The sequence below is a fragment of the Helianthus annuus genome, chromosome 4, assembly GCF_002127325.2.
Source record: "Helianthus annuus cultivar XRQ/B chromosome 4, HanXRQr2.0-SUNRISE, whole genome shotgun sequence".
NCBI classification, from domain to species: domain Eukaryota; kingdom Viridiplantae; phylum Streptophyta; class Magnoliopsida; order Asterales; family Asteraceae; genus Helianthus; species Helianthus annuus.
The window spans coordinates 939,343-966,462 of record NC_035436.2 but is presented as its reverse complement, the minus strand read 5'-3'; the positions used below and the strand labels follow the sequence as shown (position 1 = coordinate 966,462).

Sequence of the window (27,120 nt, the reverse complement as noted above, 5' to 3'; positions counted from 1 at the left end):
ATAAACAAACGAGCTTTGTTTTGAGGCTCAAGCTCAGCTCGGGCTCGATAAGGCTCGACTTGTTTCGATCTTTTTCTCGAGCCGATCTCGAGTAGCTCGCGAGCCGCTCGGCTCGTTTGCACCCCTAGTTTTAAGGACTTTATTGAAGTAAAATGACCATTAGAGTTAAAAAGAGTGCCATTTGGCATATTGCTGGTGATCTTGACCTCTGCCTTTTGACTTTTGTGTTTGGTTTTTCTTTAATTCTATAGTTTCTCACAATATATGTTTGACCAAAACATAACCATTTTTGCATGCTTACTCTACCAGCTGACACTTGGTGTATCAAAAGATATATATATATATATATATATATATATATATATATATATATATATATAGTACTATGTACTTTAACATATAATTTTTTTTAATGGGGGCAGGCCAATCACTTCCATTCATGTCAAAATATTAAAAGAATATCTTCCATCAAAGCCGGCAAAAATATAACTTTTTAATAAAATCTTTTGTTGACCATTTTTGAAATAAAACAAGAACAGCAATCAAGAAGTAAAAAGACTGAACAGCTTCTGTTCTTGAGTGCATTCTGTATGTCAGCAAACTCTTTCTACGATGGCGGAATCTTTCTTTGAAATATACCGTGGCGCTGGCTCTGCCGCTAGTTCCCGACCACACCACACAACTCCCGTCCAGTCACCTCCTCGCTCCTTCTCCAGCCCTCGAACGTACCCATTCCCAAATTCACAAAGAACCCGTTATAAACCTGTACCTCCAACCACTCCTTTTGCCTCCGACAATGACCGTTCATGGCAAGCCGAGATTTCATGGCAGGCTGAACCTGTTCCAGCCAACCATGGCAACGCGCTTGGTGCTGCATTGAGCCCATGGACCATACCACCATCCTCACCTTCACCTATTAAAACACCCGGAAGCCGTGTGTTTCGCCAGGCAGCTAAGGACTATTATGTTTCGGGTATTTCCGGTGGTGATGTTAGTTTTCGTAACTTTACTAATCCGTACTACGAATATTCAAATGTTTTGTCGCCCGGTAGAATCGAGCTACAAAGCCATGAAGCCAGTCATCAACCACCACATAGTACTTCATTCATTGGTGGTTACCTACAATCACCTACTTTTGCAAGAATGGGAACTTTTACTACTAAAAAATCCGACGAATACGTTGTTGTCGATGAAGACGATGATGGCATAGAGGATACAGTAAGAAAAAACAAACAAGATCCTCGTTGGTATTCTGTTTCGCGTGCGTATGTTGATGGTGATAACAGTCCTCGTAACGGGATTTCCTTTAGAAGTTATGATCATCATGATATCATCCATGGCTACGACGATGATGGACAAATGTCTCGCATGTCTCGCACTCCTCAGTATTTTTATAGTTATGTGCAGGAGGGAGAGGATTATGATGATGAGGACGAAGATGAAGTTGCACCACAGAAAAGTGTCGGGATTTTCGGTTTGTTCAAGTATTCGACAAAACTGGATATGTTTCTTATAATAATTGGTTGTTTGGGTGCTTTGATAAACGGAGGGTCTCTACCGTGGTACTCTTATCTTTTTGGAGATTTTGTCAATAAGATTGCTTTAGACAATGACAAGGATGAGATGATAAGAGATGTAAGAAAGGTAATTCTTTATACATCTTTTCGGAGATTTTGTCAATGAGTTAATTACTGTTTTCGTCCCTGTGGTTTGTCAAAAATCACTATTTCAGTCCATTAGTTTAAAAATTGCGATTTCAGTCCCTGTGGTTTCACTTTCGTAACCATTTCAGTCCCTGTGGTTTCACTTTCGTAACAATTTCAATCCATTTATTCTGTTAGTACAGGGACTGAAATGGTTACGAGGTGGACTGAAATGATTACGAAGGCGAAACCACAGGGACTGAAATCGCAATTTTTAAACTAATGGACTGAAATAGTGATTTTTGACAAACCACGTAAAGTTTTATGAATCAACAATAACAAAAATAACACAAGTAATAGCGACAGAAAAACAGTGACAAAATCTTATTTAACCAACCCAAAGGAATTTACCCCCCAATTACCCAGTTGATCTTACAAATATAAGATCAACAGTACAAGATACAAACTGTACAAAGATGATCATCAACAGATGATCATCAACAAGAAAATACAAATCAACCAAAGAATGAACTCTCAGATACAGGTGAGAGACATTCACAACCAAACTACAAGAAACCCTAATCGGAGCAGATGAACAAGAGAGAGAAGATGACTTCAACTACTACACCAATAATGAAGTAACAAAGCTTTATATATGATGAAACTTCAGCACTTCCAGATCAGTCCACATCTTTAAGTAAACGAACAGAACAGTCCCTGTATTTACACAAAACACCCTCGAGATATTTGTTATTAATAGGCTTTAATATAACAACTTGTAACAACAATAACAGACTATAACAACCAACATAAGCCCACTTGTATAGGCCCAATATGAACCCAACCAGATGAATGAAAGATAAACTATAAGCCCAATAATGTTTTTAACATCCCCCCTTCATTCAACTGGTTTAAAGAGATCAACAAGACCCAGTCTGTCACAAAATACCTCATGTTGATTAACATTCACAGTAATTAACTCTTTTGTCAATAAAATTTATAAAAGTTGGTTAGCATCTGTAAATATTATTTAGTTATGCGCATTCATCGATCTGATCTAACGTTTTCTTTTGTGGGATATGGACCTCAGGTATGTGTGCTTATGGCGGGATTAGCAGGAATAGTTGTAATTGGAGCCTATTTACGTAAGCTCGATATATCTTAGTGGGGTCGATTTTCTTATTAAGTACAGGAATGATTTTATAATAATTATGATTAACGTACAGAGATTGCTTGTTGGCGATTAGTGGGCGAGCGATCAGCTCATAGAATAAGAACCAAGTACCTAAGGGCAGTTCTAAGACAAGATGTGAGCTTCTTTGACACAGACATTAGTACAAGTGATATCATGCATGGAATCTCAAGTGATGTTGCTCAAATTCAAGAAGTTATGGGGGACAAGGTATTAATTTCATATAGAGTAAATTACGATTTAGGCCCCTGTGATAATATCACTTTTACCTTTTTAGCCTAAAAAGGAATCTTTTAACATCTGAGCCCCCAACGTCTTTTTTTTTTAACCCTTTTGGCCCCCAACGTCTATTTTTCTAACCCTTTTGGCCCCTAAAATTAAATGGATGGGGTTAGTGTTAGGGGCCAAAAGGGTTAGAAAAAAAGACGTTGGGGGCTTAGATGTTAAAAGATTCCTTTTTGGGCTAAAAGGGTAAAAGTGATATAACCACAGGGGCTAAAATCGTAATTTACTCTTTCATATATAATTTTAATTTTTATAATTTAGTGAATGATTAATTTGTGAGTGTTTGATTGTGTATATGCAGATGGCACACTTCATTTATCACATATTTACCTTCATCTGTGGCTACACCGTTGGTTTTTTAAAATCTTGGAAGGTTTCTCTTGCGGTTTTTGCTGTCACTCCTCTAACAATGTTCTGCGGCGTTGCTTATAAGGCGGTCTATGTTGGCCTTGCTACAAAAGAAGTGGTAAACACACACTTCAAGTTCATGTAAATCAACAACTTTTAATTATGCATCAAATTGAAACATCATCATCATCATCATCATCATCATCATACTCAGTATATGATATATCCCACCAATAGCAAAGCTAAGGTAGGGTCTGAGGAGGGTGAGATGTAGACAGCCTTACCTCTACCCCGTAGGAATAGAGAGGCTGCTTCCAATGAGACCCCGGCTCGATAGTAGTTTTGCATCAAGCCTTGGACATAAGGCACATAACACTCAGCAATTGAGACAAACGCCGATTAGTGCATGTATCCCTTGTCTTTCGGCTACCAACGCCACCACATGATGCATGATTAACCATCCCCTCTTTTAACGTTATTTTCACAAAATTAGTAAAATAACGTTAAAATTAGTGCACTTTCACTTTTGCCCTCCAAGCGCCCACACATATATACATTATATGAGCATACCGCTAGTGGGGCGTAAATCAAATTGAATCCAGATTTGATTTTAGCAAAAAAGTTATGTTTAGTTACTGATATGGTGTGTTATTTGTCATTTTAGTATATAGAGTTTATATGCTATGACATCTCATGTGATAGTTAATATATAAACTTTCGAAAAAAGATTGTTTCTTTAAAATCATTTATAGACTGTAATTTGATTTGTTTTCATTAAATTGTTACAGAATTCTTACAAGAAAGCTGGTAGCATAGCAGAACAAGCGATAAGTTGTATCAGGACGGTGTTTTCGTTTGTGGCAGAAGAGAATGTAGCAGCAAGATATGATGCAGTATTGGACGAATCGGTCCCGGTTGGAAAGAAACTTGGTTTTGCAAAGGGAATAGGAATCGGTGTAATATATCTGGTTAGTTATTCGACATGGGCGTTAGCTTTCTGGTATGGATCAATTTTGGTTTCAAGAAACGAATTATCCGGTGGTGCAGCCATTGCTTGCTTCTTTGGTGTCAATGTTGGCGGCAGGTAATATATTAAATAATCATATAAGTATTTTTTTTGTAACCATAATCATACATTAATTTTAGGGCAGTGTCGCGCTATGTAGGGGGGGGGGATATTCCACGGTCCTCCCAACCGCCGCCGAGGTGATCCCACCTCGCAGACCGCCACCCAGCAAGCCTGAGTCTGGGGGTAAATCCGCTACCGTAGGGGCATTGGGAACGAGCAAGACTCGAACCCGCCACCTCCGGGTTAGAATGCGGGCTGGTGGCCATTGGGCTGACACCCAATGGTTAGTGTCGCGCTATGTACATTTGCTGAATTCGCGCATAATGCACGTAATTTATTTATAGGGGTTTGGCGTTATCTCTATCATACTTTGCTCAATTTGCACAAGGGACTGTAGCAGCTAGTAGAGTGTTTGAAGTTATAGACAGAATCCCAGCCATTGATCCTTATAGCACTATAGGAAGAAAACTTAAGAGTGTACGCGGAAGATTGGAGCTCAAAAATGTTTCCTTTGCGTACCCGTCCCGCAAGAGTATCCCGATTCTGAATTCTCTAAATTTGGTGATTCCATCTCAAAAAATTTCAGCGCTAGTCGGTGCTAGTGGAGCGGGGAAATCTACCATCTTTGCTCTTTTAGAGAGATTTTATGATCCTAATGAAGGTATGCTCTTTAGTCTTTATTCTAGGTTCTTATATGACATTTTGTTGATGCATGGAATGTCTGTTGACTACGTCTACATGAAGTCTTAGGTCAAGATAGGTCAACATAGGGTCTAGAATGTCAAAATTAGGTTTTATATAAAGGTTTCGCTTGGTTGAACAAAAGGTTTCGCTTATGTGTCAAAAAGGTTTCGCTTGTGTGGTTTAGGAGATAGTTTCGCTTATACGGACATGCCGTATAAGCGGAACCACATAGACTATAAATAGTCACTTGAAGCGAAACACTGTGGGTTGTTGATGTACTTTGAAGCGAAACTGTGTGTGTGTTCTAGGTGTGAAACTCTGTCAAATTCACTTTAGAAAGCAATAGAAGAGAAGGAATTGAAAAGGAAAAGCTGTGTTACTTCGCATATATTGATTCCGCCTTTATACGTGAAGATGAACTATCTCAACTGACTGTTTAGGGTCGGTACACGGTCCAACACATTTTTCGCGTTTGGATCATTATATGGTGTATATTTTTTTTCATAGGGTTGATATTGCTTGATGGTCAAGATATAAGGAGTTTACAAGTGAAATGGCTAAGAAGTCAGATGGGGATGGTGGGTCAAGAGCCGGTCCTCTTTGCGGACACGATTCTCGAAAATATTTTAATGGGGAAAGAGAATGCGACAAAGAAAGAAGCCATTGATGCTTGCATTGCTGTGAATGCACATAAATTCATCAGTGACCTACCACAAGGCTATGATACCCAGGTTCATAACATTTTCATTGTTGCGTTTTTAAACCGCTTATTAGCAGTGGCGAATCTTGAGATTTCCGACCGGGGGGGGGGGGGGGGAAGTCACCGGGCCTAAAAATTTCTATAAAACCGGGGGGTCGAAAACGTATGTACCCATAAATTTATATACGAAAACTACATACTCTCCACTACTGGGTGAAAAGTTCGGGGGGTTGGCCGCCCCCTCCCGCCCCTTAAAAGCTTCGCCCATGCTTATTAGAGGTTGGATGATCAAAGTAAATAACTTTATGTAACAGGTGGGGGAGAAAGGAACCCAATTGTCAGGGGGTCAGAAGCAACGCATTGCGTTAGCTCGTGCAATGATCAAAGATCCCAAGATCCTTCTTTTAGATGAACCCACAAGTGCCTTGGACCCCACGTCAGAGTCGCTTGTTCAACAAGCGATTGACGGAATCTCGAAAGGGAGAACGACAATCGTCATTGCTCACAGGCTGGCAACTGTCAAGAACGCAGAAACAATCGTTGTTCTTGAGCAAGGATCTGTTGTTGAAACAGGTGACCATAATAAGCTCGTGGCACAACAAGGAGCCTACTATTCGTTGATTAAACTTGCATCCGAAGCTATATCGTCAAACGACCCTGTATCCAAACAGGGTAAAACAGGCGTAAACCAAGAAACATCTGGTAATTTCGATCTTCTGAAACAAAATCATGTATATGACATATCAGTATCCGGGTACATGAAATCCGTTCACGAGGTGAACCGATTAGAACCAGAAAAGTTGACCAAAGTGAAATCATACAAGATTAGTCAAGTATGGAAGTTACAAAAACCGGAAGCTGGTCTTTTGCTTCTTGGTTTAATCTTCGGTATGCTCGCAGGTGTAATCCTCTCACTATTTCCATTACTTCTAGGACAAGCGCTTAAAGTCTATTTTAATCCCGACAAATCTAAGTTAAAAAAGGATGTCGGGTACATCTGTCTGGCAATAGCCGGGCTCGGGTTCGGGTGCATTCTAACCATGACAGGGCAACAAGGGTTCTGTGGCTGGGCTGGTACTAAACTCACCAAACGGGTTCGCAATTCCCTCTTTCGTTCTATACTAAATCAAGAGCCCGGTTGGTTTGACCAGGACCAGAACTCAAGCGGGTCACTTGTCTCGAAACTATCCATCGACTGCACAACCTTTCGGTCAATCCTTGGCGACAGATACTCTGTTCTGTTCATGGGTTTAAGCTCAGCCGCTGTCGGTCTTACCGTCTCCTTTTACATCCAATGGAGGCTAGCCGTTTTGGCTACTTTGGTCACACCGTTCACGCTCGGAGCTAGCTACTTCAGCTTAATAGTCAACCTCGGTTCGAACCTCGACAACCGTTTTTACGACAAAGCAAGTACCATAGCATCTGGTGCAGTATCAAACATCAGAACAGTAGCAACATTTGCAACCCAAGAAAAGATTGTCCAATCTTTCAACCAATCTTTATCCAAACCCAAATCAACTTCCATAAAAAGATCACAAATCACAGGAATCGCATTAGGGTTATCACAAGGCGCAATGTACTCAGCTTACACTCTAGTTTTGTTCTTTGGGGCCCACCTTGTGAAAACAGGGTACACCCAATTTGGAGATGTGTACAAGATTTTCTTGATTCTGGTTTTGAGTTCGTTTTCAGTTGGTCAATTGGCGGGACTTGCTCCAGATACTTCAATGGCATCTTCTGCAATTCCGAACGTTTTCGAAATCTTGAACCGGGTTCCGTTAATTAGAGGAAAAGGGTCAAGAATTGAGGGATCAAAGGCGTTTGATTTGGAGTTTAAGATGGTGAGTTTTGCTTACCCATCAAGGCCTGATGTGGGTGTGTTGAAAGATTTTTGTTTGAAGGTGAAAGGTGGGACCTTTGTGGCAGTTGTGGGTGGAAGTGGGTCCGGGAAATCGACGGTTATATGGTTGTTGCAACGGTTTTATGATCCGATTCGAGGAAGGGTGTTGATGGGTGGGGTGGATTTGAGGGATCTTGATGTGAAATGGCTCCGGATGCAAATGGGTTTGGTGAGTCAGGAGCCTGCATTGTTTGCTGGTACGATTCGGGAGAATATTAGATTTGGGAACCCGAATGCTTCGTGGTCAGAGGTCGAAGAAGCTGCTAAAGAAGCTCATATTCATAATTTTATTTGTGGACTCCCTCAAGGTTATGAAACTGAGGTATGTAAATCTTTTAGGTTTCAGATGGTTCGTATGGGTTATATCACTTGTCACATCAGTAATTTATTGTCGGTCATAGTGTCATACGCCCATATGATGTGGGGAAACACCTTCTCATACGGGTCGCATCCTTATGACCCATAATCCCCTTGCTATACGGCATGTATGGGGACTCGTGTCTTGTTAACACAACAATGATGTACTGATATCAGGAGCCTTTGAATCAAAGAGAATTCGTTAGATTAATACGGGTCGTATGGGTCATATCACTTGTCACGTCAGTCATTTCTTGTCTAGTCATACTGGCCGTATGATGTGGGAGAAACACCCTCACATACGGGTCGTATAGCTAGCTTAACTCTCTCATAAGGCTTGTATGACCCAGTATCCAGTGGCGGATCTTGACCTAAAACTCAGCATGGGCCGATGTTTTTTGGAGATAAAATCAGCCTGGGCCGAACCAATACACATTTAAAAAAATTCTCGAAAACCTGAAATTTAACACTACTAGACGAAAAAACCGCACGGGCCAGAGGCCCGGTCCGGCCTCCTCTAAGCTCCTCCCCTGCCAGTATCGCCTTGTTGTATGGCCCATTGGCCCATATGGTGGCTAGTGTCCGATTAACACATAGATGATGTAGCAATTGCAAAAACACATCCAAACATTAGATTTCTTTTTGTTTCAACTAATTATGTTGTATGATTTCTTTTTAGGTTGGTGAGAGTGGGATTCAACTATCAGGAGGTCAGAAACAGAGGATAGCAATAGCACGAGCTATAGTGAAGAAACCAAAGGTGTTATTACTCGACGAGGCCACAAGTGCACTAGATTTGGAATCCGAGAAGCATGTTCAAGAAGCACTAAGGAAGATCATCAAACACACCACTACCATTGTCGTGGCCCACCGCCTCTCCACCATTAGAGAAGCCACCGTTATAGCGGTGGTCCAAGATGGTAAAGTGTCTGAATATGGAACTCATGACACACTCATGGCCAGTCATTATGATGGTGTTTATGCTACCCTTGTACGTTCCGAAATTGAAGCTAATGCTTTTGATTAATTGAAATAATAATCTTTTATTTATTTAATAGAAATTGTATTGTAAATAACATTTAAAGCTATTTTCATCATTAAATGTTTAGTTATGGTAAGCAATATTATGTTTCTTGTGATAATTATGTATAATAACAATTTTTTTTGAAAGATTATCCCATGTCTCTATGAGCATTTAATATCATTAATGGAATTTGTTTTAGAAAAAGGTTGTTATTTTGCTATGAGTAAAATGCACGGATAGTCCCCGTGGTTTGGTGAAATTTCACCTTTAGTCCCCAACTTTTCAGAATTACACTCTTAATCCCTGTGGTTTGACAAGTTGTTACTCGGATAGTCCCTAAAGCGGATGAAGGTTACTCGGATAGTCCCTGTGGTTTGACAAGTTGTTACTCGGATAGTCCCTGTGGTTTGACAAGTTGTTACTCGGATAGTCCTTGTCATTTCACACCTACTTAACCAGAAAAAACTAACCTTCATATCTTTGGGGACTATTCGTGTAACAACTTGTCAAACCACAGGGACTAAGAGTGTAATTTTGAAAAGTTGGGGACCAAAGGTGAAATTTCACCAAACCACAGGGACTATCCATGCAATTTACTTCTTTTGTTATTATGCAAGAAGGATGTGATTAGGACATTGCAATCTCATTACCTCTCTAATAGAGCCATTTGCTCTTCCAGTAATGAGACAGCTTAACAGGGAGGTCCATTTTTACCAATTTAGCCTCATTCACATAGTCTCAACTCTCAAGGCTTCATCCACAAGCAAGGGTATAATTGTCATTGCTGTTAGAAAGTGCTGTCTTTGCTTAAAAGTCAAGTTATGGTTGCATTATGGTAAAGTGCCATAATTTTCCTGCCATGCCAAAATAGATTCCTTTTCTTCTTCATTGTCATATTTTTTAATGCTCAATATTTCATTTTCTACATTCTTTCAACAAAAATATGGCATCTCTTACACCAGGGCTGCTCTTGAAACTACTTAAAACCATTAATTCGAACATAAAAGTTCGCGGTGAACACCGGTCAATCCTCTTGCAAGTGATCAGCATTGTGCCAGCTCTAAACGGGTCCGAACTATGGCCAAACCACGGGTTTTTCATCAAAATATCTGATTCATCACATGCGACGTATGCATCGCTTTCGAAAGATGACAACGAGCTCATTTTGAACAATAAACTACAATTGGGCCAATTCTTTTGGGTCGACAGAATGGATGCGGGCACTCCAGTGCCTGTTTTAGTCGGGGTGAGGCCCGTTCCGGGCAGACATCCGTTTATTGGGAACCCGAAAGATTTGATGCAAATGTTGGAGCCATCTCAAGCTATGAAATCAAGTGGAGTGGAGGAAGCTAAACCAAACCAAACAAAAAAGAAAATTGTGATTAAAGAAGAGAAAGCTAGTGTCGCTTCAAGGTATATGCAAGGCGTTGTGGCGAAAAATGATGGTCTAAAGAAGGATGAAAATGAGAGAAATGGCACAATGAAGGGCAGACTACATGATATAAAAGATCAAGTATTTTTTTTATTTTATTTTTTTTATTTTTTTTATTTTTTTTTTATTTTTATTTTTTACATTTAAGAGCAATTTCATTCCAATCATCAGGGCAAATTACATAAGGATAGCAGGTAGACGAGCAACAAATTGCGCCGTCATCCCTTTTTGAATAGAAAACCCTAATCTACTAAAAACAAAGCCTCGCCCCTGAGGGGTCGAAAAGTTGCTATGTTTAAATCTTTTTTACCAAATAACAACGTTGTAAGTTAGTAACGACATGTTTTGATGAATTCACATTGCAGGCACACGCGATAACAAGTTTACAGAAGTCTTGTGATGCATTAAGGCTGCATGGAGGAACAGAACCGTTGAAAACGAAGCAAGAAAACATTAACTCAAACTCGACGCAAAGAAGGAGGGATAAAAACCATTCTTCCGAGACGCTTTCATGGTCTTCGTTGCCTCCTAAACTTGTAAATCTTGCCAAGGTATATTTAGGCACATGGGAATTAAAGGGTGTTTCCGGAATCACAAAATCTGAAACCAAACATCGCGTATCACTATTATTCTTATACACAAAGCCTTGATTCAAAGTTTCAAATAGCTAACTTTTGAATTTTTTTTCTTCTTTTGCAATGGGATATTTAACAAGGTAATAATAAGAAGACGAACCTTAGCTTCTCGCGCGGCAGCAGAAGCTCAAAAGGAAGCAATAACAGCCGCAAATCTTGTCAAATGTGTCGAGTAAGTTGGTTTAGAAGCCGTAACATCATGAAGAAGTAAACAACTCTATAAGGGTGCTTGGGATTCCTTAATAAAACTGTTTATATACTTCTTGTTTTATAAAAAAAGCAACTTATTTATATAATCGGATAAGCAGTTTGGATAAACAATCCTAGACACTATAAACAAACGAGAAATAGTTTTAACCAACAATCCTAGGGATGGCGGCGCAGTTTGTTGCTCGTCTACCTGCTATCCTTATGTAATTTGCCCTGATGATTGGAATGAAATAAAAATGCTAATTTTATTCTAGACATCTTTTTTTATCTCTAAAATTCTCATTTCAGAATGTTTGGCGAACTCCGTTCAACCACATCACACACAAAGCTTCACGAGTCTCTGGCCAAGTTCTTTTCACTATACGGAATGATAGAGCAAGAAAATGCCGGTAGTGCCTCCACAAAGGACCACTTGCTTCAGTTTTCAAGTAGCTCACCAGCATCAGAAACCGCAAGCAAATCTGACAAAAAGACCGGGCTGGTTCGAGGTAAGAGCACAAAAAAGAGCCAAAAGGCTTCAATGGAGCTAAGTGTTGGCGAAAAGTTAGAATGGGCAAATGGAGATGGTTTAAAACATGGAAAAGAGCTAAGAGAGATTCTATTAGACGAAACACAGTCTTGGTTTCTAGAATATCTAGAAAGAGCACTTGATGTCGGGTTTCAGATGGGAAATCTAGAAAGCGTGAAAGGGAAAGGGAAACATCATCACAATAACGTTGCAAGCAAAACTGAACCGAATAGTCAGATTGCTGTGACGTTGTCTCAACTGAAGCTCGCAAACGAGTGGCTTGATAATCTAAGAAACAATAAGATGATGTTAGAGAAAAAAGATCATGTGGAGACTATTGATCGTTTGAAGCAAAAGATATATTCTTGTTTGCTTGTTCATGTGGATTCTGCTGCATTAGCTCTAGAAAACAAATCAGAACGTGTGTAACATCAACTACTGAGCTTAATTTATTTATTCAAAGTAATTTATATATGTGGATATCATATATGTTGTTAACATAATTTATATATACAGATGTTGAAATGTTGAATAAATAATTAAATTTAAGACATATATGAGTGTGCATTCGTGCGTGTACGCTTGGGTGCATCGCAAGCATGTAACCTTTTATACATCACACGAATTCTTTATTCCTTAGCCATAAATCAAAATTCACGACGTTCGTGGTAAATTTTTGACTTGTATCATTATGTGATCATACATGTGCTCCATCGTCAAGAATCTAAGGGGAATGATCCAAGATGGAGAAGCAATGCACATGCAAAACTGTGTGATTCAATCCACGCAGATCTAGCATGTACCCTGCTTCTCCAACATGGGTAATTTCCCTAAATGAACTCCTTCATATGATTTTAAAAAAAAAATACAAAAAGGATTAAAAAAATTTTTTTGATAAAGATCGATGGAATGATTGAATATATAGATGTGTGATGTTACTATTGTTTTTCCCTAAGGTGGAAGCATGGAGTTGGTTAGTGATTATGTAGGTGGGGGTGTTGGAGAAGAAATTATTGGTTTGGTGAGTGTTGAAGTTTGGTTGCCAAAAGGGGAGTGATTAATGATCTTATCCCAATCTAGATGTTTCAATATTTAAACATGATAATAAATCATTAATTAAATTAATGTTAACTCCATTATTGGTCACACCTACCTTTTGAGCAATTCATACAAAGATTAAAATCTTTGTTAGAATGTGGTTTTTATATAAATTTTAGAAAAAATTACAAGTTTTGTCCTTTATCTTTATACCATTTTTCAGACGGTGTCCTTTTTAACAAATGTTGACAGGCAGTGTCCTTTACTATGTATTTTGTTGCAAGTTTAGTCCTTTACACCCAACCCAGTTAAAAAACCTTGTTAATTGTTGACAGGCGATGTCCTTTATTAGGTATTTTGTTGCAAATTTAGTCCTTTACCTAAGTATTTTGTTGCAAGTTTAGTCCTTTACACCCAACAATTAACAGAGTTTTTTAACTGAGTTGGGTGTAAAGGACTAAACTTGCAACAAAATACCTAGTAAAGGACACCGTTTGTCAACATTCGTTAAAAAGGACACCGCCTGAAAAGTGATATAAAGATAAAGGACAAAACTTGTAATTTTTCCTAAATTTTATAATGCATAAATGGACTCAAATAATATTCTATATAAAAACGGTTAGGAACGTGATGGGGTATGGTATTGGACCCGACCCGAACGGTCGGACATTCCCGTTACTTATCGCCTTTTATATTAATATTTATTATTATTGTTTACTAACTCAACCGCGAGGCCCAACACGATGTAGTTTACACTACATTGGTTGGGCTAAGGACTTGTAGAGATAACCCCTAACTGGGTCTGGTCCATTAAGGTTAGGGGAGGCCCTTGTCTCCTATATAAAGATGTGTTCATCTCATTATTGGGGTAGACAATATGGAGCCGCCACACTTTTGTAGCTGGAAATAGAGGATTCTTTCTCTACCGGCCATCTCTACAGTCCCACATTTATCTCTTCTCTTTTGCAGATCTTGATACCGGAGGAAGAATAAGGTGTGATTCTCGGTCTTTCTTACAAAAAGCGGTTCAATCATCTTGACGGTGATTCCGTGTTTCTTCCGAACGTATTTATATATTTTGGACGTTAGTAATTTCTAGTTCATGACTTGTTTACATGGTTTGAAAGGAACTATAATGTGCCTTTAAATATATGATATGAAATAACAAATACATCCTAGGAGTTTTATATTAACTGATTGAGACTTGTCATCATGCAAATGCAAATCAAATAAGTTTTCCCGTTGGCAAGTGTGAGTTTCATTAATTATATAAAGTATGAAATGATTGAAGAAATCTATTGAATACTTTAGGCTAACTTTCGTAAAGCTTCGTGTAATGGTTTAACTATTTTCCATTGCAACGTACAAAAGTTAGTGTCACATCACATCATTCTTACGTAGTTATGAGCACTTACTCATTTTTGTATTCAATTTTAGTGTGTAATGGTTTTAGATTGCGGGGTATGGTGGGGCTTGGGTTGGGCGTGGGTTGGGGCAATTGCTGACACGTGGATGTTAACCCAAACCTAAGTTTTAATGGGGTATGGTGGGGCTTGGGTTGGGTGTGGGTTGGGCCGGCGTGGCCTAGTCACATCACCATTTTTTTTAATATATATTTAAATTAATTAAAAACATAAAAAACATATTTTTTTAAATACATAAACAAACATAATAATTATTAAAATAAAAAACAATCATTCTTCGTCGTCTTCGTCGGTTTCGAACCCAGGAATCGTTGAAACATGTTCCACCAAATCAGATCGAAGGTTGTGATGTATATCCCTTGACTTGATCCAAAATTCATTAACCGCTTTATCTTGGTCTGTTACGTTACCTGGTTGGGAATCATCGTCATCATAGTGGGTAACGACCGCTCTACCTTCGTCCTCCAAAATCATGTTGTGAAGAATGATACATGTGTACATCACGTTTCCAATCTGATCCTTGTCCAATAGTCGACAAGGCATTTGTAATATTCGCCACCTTTTCTTCAAAACACCGAATGCTCGCTCGACGTCTTTACGTGCAGCCATCTGTACCCTGTTAAACTTTAATCTCTTTGGATCTGTCGTACCGTGTTTTGTGAATGATTTTACAAAAACCCCCCACTCTGGGTAAATCCCATCAACTAGGTAGTACCCATACACGTACTCAACCCCGTTTACAAAGAAAGTTCCTTTGGATCCTATACCATTTATTCGATCATTGAAAAGGGGCGAGTGGTTTATGATGGTAATATCATTATGTGAACCTGGCATACCGAAGAACGCATGCCATAACCAAAGATCTTGGGACGCAACCGCTTCAAGCATGATGGCTGGACTCCCGTGAAATCCACTCGTGTGAGCGCCTTGCCATTGGGTAGGACAAAGTTCCCAAGCCCATTTCATACAATCTAAACTACCTAGCATCCCGGGTAGCCCATGATAATCTGCGTGATGTTCCAATAATTGTTGCATGTCACTGAACGAGGGCTTTCTCAAATATCTTTTCCTATAGAGTTCTAGAATACACGAACAAAAGTTGTGAAGACTTTCTCTAGCTACACGTGCAGACATTTTTAAATAGTCATCCATAATGTCCGAACTATTGCCGTACGCTAACTGCCTAAGTGCGGCCGTGACCTTTTGCCACGTAGTAAATCCTAATTGTCCGGTTACATCGGGTTTTTTTTGAAAATAAACATACTTCTCCTCAAGATCTCTAGATATCCTTAAAAATAAGTTTCTACTCATACGAAAACGACGCCTAAACATTTTTTCATCATACTTAGCTTGGGCTGAGAAGTAATCGCTTACCAACAAATCGTTAGCGGTAACCCGTTCACGAGCGATGTACCTTCTTCTGCGTTTAGGTTGTTGACTCTCTTCCTCCTCCTCTTCGTTTTCAACGATAACTTTCACCACCGTCGCGATCGTTTGTAGAAATATTTCCGCCCCATCGTCAGATGATGATGACGATTCAGTATAACTTGAAGAACTCATGGCGAGATTGTGTTTTATGTGTTTGATTTTGTGTGAGAAAAATGATAAATATTGTAAAGTATTTATAAAGAAAGAATTTTTTTTTTTTTTAAAATAGACCAACGGCTAGCCCAACGGCTAGCCTGGTTTGGCCATTCACAACCCGCCATGTCAGCTTGGCCAGACCGCCCCACGCCCGGCTTGAAACCCATGCCCCAAGGGCCACGCCGAAACCCATGCCCACCCGGGGTGATGACTTGGGCGTTTTCCCCCTACCCACGCCCAAACTCCCGTCCCATACCCCGCAATCTTATAAGTTTTCGCTACCAACTAAAAAAAGTAATATTCATATGAAATAGAGAAAAGAAAGAAGGAAAGTGGGTAATGTGTAAAATAATTGGATGGACGAAAAGTGTGATGCCACACGTTGTTTTCAATTTCTTTTTTTTGTTTGTGTGTTTGGCCCCCTAAATTAATTCCTATGTCCTCAAGTTGCAAACTTTCACCATGCTCCATGAAGGGACTCACGATTAGAACCTTTAACGCCCGCTAACAGAAGCTTGGAACGGTACTTAACTGAGGGTCACGTTTAGGTCAACTGGGGTATTGTCAAAAGGTTTTAATATTATTTTCACTTATAATATATTACTTGATGCTATTCTGAGCAATTCGACCGAATTCGAGACTTTTAAACACAGGGAGGTTGGGCCGAGAGTCCAAACATATAAAACATTTAAACAAACGACAAAGCCCAACTTACAACATAAGCCTGCAAAGAAAACCAATAATGCAAACACTACAAATACCTAATGCATATTTGCTAACATGAGTCTTGAAGGCATTGCTAATTTGAGCTTATTTGTTTTAGTTTAGTGCTTTGCTAACTTGCATCTCTTTTTTTTTAGCTTAATTTTTTAACGAACAAAACCGATGCCGGTACGAAAAATCAACTTTCACACAGAAAGAAAATAGGACATATAGATGCTATACAATGATAGAAGCTTCATTCATAGGGTTCAAATTTACACAAAGAAGAAAATAGGACATATATACATACATATTTACAAGCAAAAAGATAAGGAGTTGGTTTTCCTCTTTGTGAAACGTGAAGCAAGCACGCAGCAATGCATGGCTCCATTGATCTGCGTCTTCTGAAGCATCTTATTGATTACTAACACTAAATACATTAGCTAGGTTACGCCTCACCGGTTATATATATCACGGGCTGCTGCAATATTATACATATTCACAAGCTAGCTAGGTTATTATTATTATTATTATACATTATATACACAAGGATGTTCCTCTGAGAGCTCATTAGTAGGTCTTCATTCAACGATCCAGAGAAGTCAGAACGATCCTAAAACGTAGACAAATTATCATTCTTTTACAAATAATAAAAAGTAGCAAAATTAATTAATTTTTGAGTAAAATACCATAGAGGTTTTCGTCCAAAGGTTTGTTTTTTCGCAGCTGGATTCAAAAGGGGGAAATCTTGTCATTTTCATCCGGCTCGCTAACTTCATCCATTTTTCTCCGTTAAGCCAGGGTATTTCCGTCTTTTTTCTTAGCTTAAAGGGCAATTTGGTCCTTTTCACTTTACGTACAAGCATTTAGCATGATGTACAAGTATTCGAAAGAAAAAACAGCCCTTTAAGTTAACAGAAAAAACGAAAATACCCCTAACTTAACGGCATGGGCGGACCTACCCTTTGGCCAGGGTGGGCGGCCGCACCCCTTGAAAAAAAAAAATTAGTGTATATTTTAGGCAAAAACCCGACCGCACCCCTTGAAAATATGGTTGAACACCTCATCCGCAGCCCCAACAAAAAAATCCTGGGTCCGCCACTGCTTAACGGAGAAAAATAGATGAAGTTAACAAGCCGGATGAAAAAGACAAACAATCCTTTGAACGAAAATCGCAAAACTAACCAAACCTCACGGACGAAAATGGTATTTTACTCTTATTTTTTTTACTATAAAAGAGTTTTTATAATGTTTATAATCAAAATCTAGTAATCCGTGGTATTTTTTGCGTGAAGATGCAATTGATTATTTAAGTAAAAACGTGTCAATGTTAATTAAAACATGTTACTCTTAAACATTTTTTTAAAATTTATTATTAAATGAAATAATCATTTATATAAATACAACTGCGGGATCCAAGTTATTTGCAAATAAAAAATGAAGAAAAAAATGGAATGAGAACGAACCAATCATAACCAGTAGGGCTTTTGGGCTCCCGGCGGTGGGCGTCTGCAGTGGATTTCCTCCGTGTCAGTTTTTTGAAATCGCCGCCAGGTGATGTTGCTGAACTCGCACACAGTAAATTATTATTAGGAGTGGCAAAATGGGTGGATTGGGTAGGTTTGGGTAATGGGTTAGGATGGGCATGGGTTAGAATGGGTTTGGGTTAGAATGGGTTTAGTAAGAAATGGGTTAGAATGGGTTTAGGTCAAGATGGGTTTTTTGTCAAGATGTATTTGGGCATGATAAAAAATTCTAAGAAATCCAAAAAGACATAAAAAATCAAAAAATAATAAAAAATTCTAAAAATTTTAAAAAATAAAAAAAAAATTTAAAAATAAAAAAAATCCAAAAAATTGTAAAAAATCAAAAAAATTCAAAAAAAATCAAAAAATTCTAAAAAATAAAAAAATTCCAAAAAAATCAAAAAATAATAAAAAAATCCAAAAAATTCTAAAAAATCCAAAAAAATGTAAAAATAAAAAAAAATCTAAAAAATCGAAAAAATTCTAAAAAAATAAAAAAATTCTAAAAAATCAAAAAAATTCCAAAAAATAAAAAAATAATAAAAAAATCCAAAAAATTCTAAAAAAATCCTAAAATCATAAAAAATTATAAAAAATCAAAAAAATTTTAAAAAATCCAAAAATTCAAAAAAAATTAAAAAATCTAAAAAAATCTAAAAAATAAAAAAAATAATAAAAATCTCTAAAAAATAAAATTTTTTTCTAAAAATCAAAAAAATCTAAAAAATAATAAAAAATCCAAAAAATTCAAAAAATTAAAAAAAATTCTAAAATATAATAAAAATAAAAAAAAACAAAAATTTTCAAAAAATAATAAAAAAATAAAAAAATTCTAAAAAATAAAAAAAATCAAAAAACAAAAAAAAATCAAAGAAATTCTAAGAAGTAAAAAACTCTAAAAAATCAAAAAATTCTAAAAATCCAAAAAATTCTAAAAAATCTCAAAAATCATAAAATATTCTAAAAAATAAAAAAAACCTCAAAAATCCAAAAAACATTTTTTATTTTTTTTACTATTTTTTTGATTTTTTAGAATTTTTTTACTTTTTAGAATTTTTTTTATTTTAAAGAATTTTTGGATTTTTTATTTTTTAAGAATTTTTGTCTTTTTAATTTTTTTTTTTTGATTTTTATGATTTTTTATAATTTTTTTATTATTTTTTTGATTTTTTAGAATTTTTTGGATTTTTTATTATTTTTTTTATTTTTTACAATTTTTTGGATTTTTTATGATTATTTTATTTTTTTGAAATTTTTTTATTTTTTGATTTTTTGTATTTTTTTGAATTTTTATTATTTTTTTGATTTTTTAGAATTTTTTGGATTTTTTATTAATTTTTTGATTTTTTAGAATTTATTGGATTTTTTATTATTTTTTTGATTTTTTTAGAATTTTTTGGATTTTTATTATTTTTTGGATTTTTTAGAATTTTTTGATTTTTTTTTGATTTTTTATTATTTTTTTGATTTTTTTGATTTTTTTAGAATTTTTTGGATTTTTATTATTTTTTTGGATTTTTTTACTATTTTTTTGATTTTTTATTATTTTTTGATTTTTTTAGATTTTTTTCTTATTTTTTGGATTTTTTATTATTTTTTGGATTTTTTAGAATTTTTTGGATTTTTATTATTATTTTTTATTTTTTAGAAATTTTTTTATTTTTCTGATTTTTTGGAAAACTTTTATTATTTTTAAATTTTTTATTATCTTTAAAATTTTTATTATTTGTGAAGCCAACATGTACGAACACTCGAATAGGATGAAAAATCTGTCAGTGATGCTCTTTTTGAGTTATCCACTTATCCATGTACCATGCGTAATACCCATCATAACCCACGAATTATTTTAAATAGATATCATATAACCCATCCTGACCCATCCTTAGTTTTTTCTTAACCCATCCTAACCCATTCTCATTTTTAAAATGACCCAAAATAACCCAAAAAACCCAAATGGGTTTTATTTGCCAGGCCTAATTATTATATTGGTTATAACTTATAAGTTAAAACTATATTACACGGGCCCAATGAAAGCCCAATACATAAACAAAGTCAAGCGGGTCGAGTTAAAGTCCAATAAAATAAGAGCGTAGTAACGTATCATGACTTATCAAATAAATAAAGTGTTTATAAACGACTCAAACATATGTTATCAAACAATCCTACAGTTAGAAATTAGTGTATTAATGAATAGGATGGTGGTGTATACAAAACTTTTAAACACCTAAGTTTGAAAGAGAGAAGACTCAGGTTCGTGTCACACGGACGATAGGAATCAAAAGAAATTCGCCGTTCAAAAAAAAAAGAAACTAGTATATTACACCTTTTAATAAAATATAAATATTAAATAGTTAATAATAAATTTTACAAATTATGAAATCTAAATATTGAGATAAATTATGATTATTTAAAAAAAAAATAAGTAAGAAATAGAATATGAAGTGATAAAACAATACTTTGAAAAAATAAAATTGTAACAGGCAACCAGTTACTTATATAGCCAAAATACAAGTTTACCTCTACATTAAAATTATCAATATGCCCACTCTTAAAAATTATGATTTTGCCCTAGTTAAAACTTTCAATATTGTCATCATTTTATCTTTTAACAAATTACAATTTTACCGTAGTTCAAAATTACAGTCTTATTATCGTTTTAGTTTTTTTTTCTGCAAAACTATATAAGTTTGTTTTTTAATTGGTTGACTTGATGTAATTTTTTTTCGTGTCAGGCAGCTGCCTAGTACTCGCTTATTGATCCTAATATTTGCCTAGCTCAAAATTACACTCTTGCAACCATTTTAGCTTTTTTTTTTTAGCAAAACTATGATAGTGGTTTTTAATTGGTTGAGAAATTTTCGACCTTAACACTTCGCACCGCAGGCGGTGCGGACATAAAACTAGTTAGATATAAATAAGAGTGAATTTCAAGAATTGTCCTTTATCTTTATACTAATTTTCAGGCGTTGTCCTTTATATTCAAAAAAAAATTGTCCTTTATGTTTTCGTATCATACATGTTTTGTTCTTTAGGCCTAACCCAGTTAGTTTTTTTAAGTTAAATTTGGTCATATGCTTTGCACATGAAGACATTTTTGTCAATTCAAAGGTAGGTTCAACGACAGATTTACAGCTCAAAGCTTCTGCAACCTTTGAATTGACAAAAATGCCCTCAGGTCACATGACCAAATTTAACTGAAAAAACTAACTGGGTTAGGCCTAAAGGACAAAACGTGTATGATATGAAAACGTAAAGGACAAACTCGTCAATTTTAAACATAAAGGATAACGCCTGAAAATGGGTATAAAGATAAAGGACAATCTTTGAAATTCACTCTATAAATAATGGATGAGTTACCTGAACCGGCGGAGCTGGAACCGGTGGGAGAAGATGGGGTGGAACCGGAGGCGCTGGAACCTGATAGGCTGTTGGTTCGGAGAATAGTGATGCTGCGAGAGACTGGGGTACTATCTCCGGTGGGAGGGTTACCGGAACGGGAGAGGAGAGAGTTATACCGGCGAAGCTTCCCGACGCCGGAATCGGAGGTGGATCCGGCGAGGGCTTCGTCCCAAAGGTTACGAAAGAAACCCATGATTGTTATAATATATTATATATATTACTAGTTACTAATTAATATAAAATATAGTTGTTGATATCGTTTCTTTCCTGTAACAACCGGAATTAACGCGACTGTTACGAATAGAAGGAAGGAGAAGCGTTTATTAAACAAAAAAAAGAAAAGTGGAGGAGGAGGAGGAGGACTCGCATTACGCGACTTATGGAGGCTCATGGAGTCTTTATATAATTGGATATTTGGATGGCTTCTATTGTTTGATTTCGTTTGGTACGTAGATAATCTCGGAGATATTGATGAATCCTATGTTATGCTAGTTGTCGCTCATTTGCGTGTACACGTGGAGGCCATCATGAGTCATGTGCCAACTCACTTACCTCCAACCATAGGTTTGGTTATAAATAACCAATGGGATTACACATGTGCTTAGCAACGGGATATCGTCTTATTTGTACTGCACGGTACAGGTGGCAATCTTATTCGACCTGTATTGGTTCGGTTCGCTTCGTTTCGATACCCTTACTCTACTCGGACAGTGACGCTTACAATTTTTTTTTTTACAAGGGCACAATACTAGTTGGTTAAAAAAACGTGTCAATTGATAAAAAAGACGATGATATAATAACATAGTTTATTAAATATTTAAATATAATAGCATACGTTGATTACAATTGTCCTCACGTGTTTTCATATTTTGAAAACGTTTGACGGGCGATGTTTCGTGCAGTGGCGGAGCTTGAAAGGAAACTTGACGGGGGCAGACTTTAAAAATCCAAATCGATGGGCCGTGGGGGCCGGACTCTTAAAATCCAATATTTACACTACAAAACAAATTTTCAGTAAAATTAACATTACGCGCATATAATCAGTGGGAGCTGGGGCATCCCAAGGCCTCCATTATCCTTCACCCATGGTTGCGTGCTCGATTGAACGATTGCAATACGGAATTACCAACTACGAAGTTGGAAACCAGAAAAGAAGAGCCGTGGGAAACAATTAGGCTGTCTGTTCAGACAATTAACAAGCGTTCATACTTGAGCTTCTTTACTTGGGCTAAATTCAGAAGAATATAAACAAAATACCTGGCCTATTTGGGATGTACAGTGGGCACAGGCCCACCATCCAGTTAAGGTGTATCCGCCATTGCTGGTACTCAGTATAGCTTAAGGTACAAAAAAATATTCTATTGCATATACAACTCCGTTTTTTTAATTATATATTGCCACGTTAAGAAAACTATAAAAACGAATACACTACTGGTACCGATGTTCAGACGGTATCAGTTGGATTCCTCAGGGTAAGGATAAAATCAACTATATTTGACCCGTTCGAATAAAACTATCATCGAATCATAGATAAAAATAAGTAGGCCACAACAATATATTTAGAATTTTATAAAACGTTATATTATACTGCTAAAATAACGAAAAAGGTGACCTTTAATAACTTACATGTCTGTGCTTCGATCACTTGTACATTACCATCTACACGTCAATTTGAGTAAAAGTTATATTGAGACCTAGATAAAAATATGTATGTCGTAACACATACTCGGAATTTTTTAAAATATTGTAACTTAAAAGTTGTAAGCCAAAAATGGCTTAAAAGTTTTCAAGTCATAATCTATATCTATAACATAATGAAGCCCAAAAGGCCCAGTACAACTCATTGACTCAACTGTATTTGTAGCCCAAAACCTAATGATTGCCAAACATGAAATACGGGAATAGGATTTCTCATTCTATTCGGGTAAGTAGGTGACTGCCAATTACCATTTTAGGGAATGTTCAAATAAGAATACATAAATATGTTGAGAATTGGAGTATCGTGATGTTTTGAATATAATACATAAGGTGGTTACATAACCTTCAAATTTTCTTATCTTCAATATTGTGCACATTATGTACATGTGCATGATGGGATTCTCTTAATTCCCAAAATATTGTTGGTTATGAAAAAACTTCTTACAATGAAAATAATCAAAATTTATTCAACTTAAATTAAAATATAATTTAATAGTTTTATATTTACTCTATGATATGTTTTATTGTACGGCTGCAAATGAACCGAACGAACAATCATATCCAAGAAAAAGCCTAAAACAAAAACTAACAAAAAAGACTAAGCTCATATTAACTTTTGTGGAAAAGTTATAAAAATCTAAAGTTTTATAATAAAAATGAAAAACATTAAAGTTCAAAAAAAAAACCACAAAAGACAAAATAGACACTATTGGTCGTATGTTATGGATTAATACATATATATGAATATGTTGAGTTGTTAGAATTAATAGAATGTAATGAACAATATTACAAACCATTAGCAACATCATTGCATTGAAGGAAAGTAAAGAAAAACAGAATTTGCTGAATCTAAAACTAAAACCGGACACTCGTTCTAAGCGATGCTCCTTTTCTCGAAGACGTACTTCTCACGCTCCTTCCCCGACCCCTTTCCTCATACCGTCCGGCTGGTAGCGCGCTTGTCTTCAAAATTTAAACAAAGTACATTGTTAGATTACGAGTTTATAACATCATATTCAAAATTTACAAGTCTCAAGATTCGGTACCAACCCCTATGCAAAACCCTTGAAAATCGTCTTCAACCTTGACGTTTAACATCTCCGAGGAACCTCGTTTGTGGGACCCCGAGCTTTCACCACAACTTGAAAACAAAGACGAATAAGAATTCGAGCTTCCCGTTTGAGAAGATGAACTAAGTGATTCGATATCACTTTGAAACATCTCCTCAAACAAATCCTTAAGTTCCTCAAACGTCTCGCCCCCGTTTTCCTGTCGAAACGACAAATGTTTAGATTTTGCAAATCAAGATCTTGTTAATATGTCAGTTAGTTACATGCCAAGAGAGTTTCCTAGAAGAATCTAGTTTCACCCAGACAGGTATTGGACCACAAATATTCATTGGCATATCAATAGTTTTGAGATGACGTCAGGGGCGGGCCGCTTGCATTCAAAGTAGAAACAAAACAAGTAGAGGAAGTATCTACATTACGCAAGAAACCGACCAATCAATAAGCTGGAGTTCTCTGACCACTTAAATTCTGTAGCATCTTCCATCACATGTAAAGTTTGGACAACTAATTTAGGACCATTGGACCAGTCTCATTAAAGGTTTTTGTTACTAATGTCTAACCGCCTACACGCAACGGTTCGTGCCCCAAGTTGCACTTTACAGGTACTAACACATTTGGTATTCTTAATCCTTATGCCAACATTGGTTGTATTATAGTCTATTGTCCCAAACTTTAACTATTTTTGTTGTTAAACTTAATGAACTATATTTATTGATCTAATCTAACAAGATCGACTCTTTATTTATTAAATGAAGATCCCAAAAGTTAACTTGAACGAAATAAAAACCAAGACCCATTAACATGGGAGGCTTTGATGGTGTGCGAGGAGGACCTCCGCACAAGGCCCACGATTTTGAGGGGCATGCGATTTAAAAAAAGTCTGATACGTTTATGTTATTTTTTTTTTAATAGTAAACACATACCACTTCCAATATATGCCCATTTACAAATCATTTTTTATGGTTTAGAATTTAGCCCACTTGGAATTATGTTTATTAAGCCCAATACTGATTTGATCTTTTTTTAAATAATAACAAAACATAACAGAATGGCACATTTTTTAAATCTCGAACAGGGTACGTGAATTCTCAGAGACGCCTTTGCCCATTAAATACTAGAACGTTGACCCGCTCCTAAACAAGCTCAAACACTAGTTAAACAATTAATAAACTCGACCCATGTTTAACTAACCAAATCATTCAAAATTCAATAACAAACTGATAAACTAAAGACCCCAGTCCCCAACTAATTTAACTAAACCAGCCAATTATAAGACTTATATACCCCTGACCCTAACGGTTAACGGTCCTCTCAACTATTAAGCTTCATCTTATAGGTTAAAAGTCATTCGTCATACGCAATGACAAAAATGCGAAAGTTTATTACACTTTTGTGTGATAACCCTGTTGAATCTTACATGTAGCAGATGCAGGATATAGAAAATGATCATGAACAAGAAACTTACAGTAGGCTTGTTTTGACTCATCATATCTGCCATTTCACTCAAGAAATCAGCCATCCCCTGTATCAATTATCAACACAAATAAGTAACAAACATAACTTTTTATAAAAAAAAAAAAAAAATGTTATTTTAATTCAAATCATGACCATGCCTTGGCCTGCCTACGTGGCAAGGCACACATCATATTATTGTGTATGAAATCCTTTTACTGGGAACTTACATTTTCGTCATCATCACTGTCATAAACTCCAACATCATACATAAATCTTTTGTCGGCATTTGAAAGTACTATGATATGAAACACAAAATTGCAACTAGTCAACAACTTATTAACAACAAAGATCTGTACACAATATAAAAAGAAAAAGAAAGATCATTCAAGATATAACACCATTATTAACAAAGCTAAATATTGTTAATATAATTAATTAATTACCAGAATATGCTTCTTGAATCGCCTGAAACTTCTTCTTTGCTTCTTCCACATGCTTCAAGTTACCCAATGCAGAACAACGATCTGGATGCCATCTCTATAACCCAATGATCATATTAAAAAAAAAGCAACTGGGATCAAACACTAAAATATACAACTTATTTCAGATCAATATTGGTTACCAGTGCAAGCTTTTTGTAAGCATTCTTGAGCTCTGCTTCAGTGCAACCCTTTTCCAGCCCCAAAACCTGATAAAAATCGTTGCTTTTTGCACCCATTTTGAAACCAAATATTCAAATGAATCAGTTGTTAAGTTTTGTCGACAAATTGTGAATGAATCTTGAAATAGGAAGTGGGTTAAATGGCGCCACAGAGTTTGACCAAGAAAAGTCAAAGTGGGGATAAAGAAGAAGAAGAAGCAGCGAACCCACCACCATCCATGAATTGAACAATTAATTAAATTAAAGACGGTGAATGCCGCAAGAACAGTCGAGAAAGAAAGTATAAATATAATAATGTCTAGTTGCAGAAAAGTGTGTACAAAAAGACGGCAACTGGGGAATGGACGGTTGGATCAGAAGAGATCAACGGTGGGCGTTGAATTGGGATTTAAGATATTTTGAGGTTGGGACCCACTCATGTCCAGAAACTTCGGTTGTTTAATAGCGATTCCTAGGTTGATATAGATTACTGTTTGTTTTTTTAATCATCTTTTGTATTTTAAGGTAATTATAGTTATAATTACTTGGTGATTGTAGATATTTTAAATAGTGTATAAGAGTTAGCATGATTAAGGG

The 27,120-nt window shown here is 36.2% G+C and overlaps 4 protein-coding genes across 4 annotated transcripts; 2 read left to right on the top strand and 2 right to left on the bottom strand.

Annotated features, from left to right (window-relative positions):
• Window positions 1-451: 451 nt before the first annotated feature.
• LOC110935461 (ABC transporter B family member 19) lies at window positions 452-9,233 on the top strand. The gene is made up of 9 exons (XM_022177841.2): window positions 452-1,644; window positions 2,734-2,788; window positions 2,870-3,045; window positions 3,422-3,586; window positions 4,257-4,552; window positions 4,882-5,198; window positions 5,729-5,952; window positions 6,236-8,143; window positions 8,858-9,233. Exons 1-9 carry the CDS (start codon window positions 613-615, stop codon window positions 9,203-9,205), a joined length of 4,521 nt encoding a protein of 1,506 aa, XP_022033533.2. The 5' UTR covers window positions 452-612; the 3' UTR covers window positions 9,206-9,233.
• An 870-nt stretch (window positions 9,234-10,103) lies between these two features.
• Window positions 10,104-12,554, top strand: LOC110935462. The gene is made up of 4 exons (XM_022177842.2): window positions 10,104-10,715; window positions 11,000-11,185; window positions 11,350-11,441; window positions 11,768-12,554. Exons 1-4 carry the CDS (start codon window positions 10,146-10,148, stop codon window positions 12,414-12,416), a joined length of 1,497 nt encoding a protein of 498 aa, XP_022033534.1. The 5' UTR covers window positions 10,104-10,145; the 3' UTR covers window positions 12,417-12,554.
• A 4,416-nt stretch (window positions 12,555-16,970) lies between these two features.
• On the bottom strand, window positions 16,971-21,998 carry LOC110935463 (dormancy-associated protein homolog 4). Its single transcript, XM_022177843.2, has 3 exons — window positions 21,619-21,998; window positions 18,202-18,298; window positions 16,971-17,348 (listed from the first exon to the last, which is right to left on the bottom strand). Exons 1-3 carry the CDS (start codon window positions 21,851-21,853, stop codon window positions 17,321-17,323), a joined length of 360 nt encoding a protein of 119 aa, XP_022033535.1. The 5' UTR covers window positions 21,854-21,998; the 3' UTR covers window positions 16,971-17,320.
• A 2,052-nt stretch (window positions 21,999-24,050) lies between these two features.
• On the bottom strand, window positions 24,051-26,808 carry LOC110935465 (dnaJ homolog subfamily B member 7). Its single transcript, XM_022177845.2, has 6 exons — window positions 26,506-26,808; window positions 26,327-26,420; window positions 26,111-26,178; window positions 25,894-25,950; window positions 24,409-24,627; window positions 24,051-24,321 (listed from the first exon to the last, which is right to left on the bottom strand). The coding sequence occupies exons 1-6, from the start codon at window positions 26,599-26,601 to the stop codon at window positions 24,214-24,216; spliced, it is 642 nt and encodes a 213-aa protein (XP_022033537.1). The 5' UTR covers window positions 26,602-26,808; the 3' UTR covers window positions 24,051-24,213.
• Between the last annotated feature and the right edge of the window lie 312 nt (window positions 26,809-27,120).

Coding starts and splice junctions, on each gene's coding strand:
- LOC110935461 (XM_022177841.2), top strand. CDS start 613: ATGGCGGAATCTTTCTTTGAAATATACCGTGGCGCTGGCTCTGCCGCT. Junction 3,046..3,421: donor AAGAAGTTATGGGGGACAAG/GTATTAATTTCA, acceptor GTGTATATGCAG/ATGGCACACTTCATTTATCA. Junction 8,144..8,857: donor CTCAAGGTTATGAAACTGAG/GTATGTAAATCT, acceptor ATTTCTTTTTAG/GTTGGTGAGAGTGGGATTCA.
- LOC110935462 (XM_022177842.2), top strand. CDS start 10,146: ATGGCATCTCTTACACCAGGGCTGCTCTTGAAACTACTTAAAACCATT. Junction 10,716..10,999: donor TACATGATATAAAAGATCAA/GTATTTTTTTTA, acceptor TTCACATTGCAG/GCACACGCGATAACAAGTTT. Junction 11,186..11,349: donor AACTTGTAAATCTTGCCAAG/GTATATTTAGGC, acceptor ATATTTAACAAG/GTAATAATAAGAAGACGAAC.
- LOC110935463 (XM_022177843.2), bottom strand. CDS start 21,853: ATGGGTTTCTTTCGTAACCTTTGGGACGAAGCCCTCGCCGGATCCACC. Junction 18,299..21,618: donor TTCCAGCTCCGCCGGTTCAG/GTAACTCATCCA, acceptor GTGCGAGTTCAG/CAACATCACCTGGCGGCGAT. Junction 17,349..18,201: donor AGCCCTACTGGTTATGATTG/GTTCGTTCTCAT, acceptor TCTACGTTTTAG/GATCGTTCTGACTTCTCTGG.
- LOC110935465 (XM_022177845.2), bottom strand. CDS start 26,601: ATGGGTGCAAAAAGCAACGATTTTTATCAGGTTTTGGGGCTGGAAAAG. Junction 26,421..26,505: donor CTTACAAAAAGCTTGCACTG/GTAACCAATATT, acceptor ATTGGGTTATAG/AGATGGCATCCAGATCGTTG. Junction 24,628..25,893: donor TGAGTCAAAACAAGCCTACT/GTAAGTTTCTTG, acceptor TCGTTTCGACAG/GAAAACGGGGGCGAGACGTT.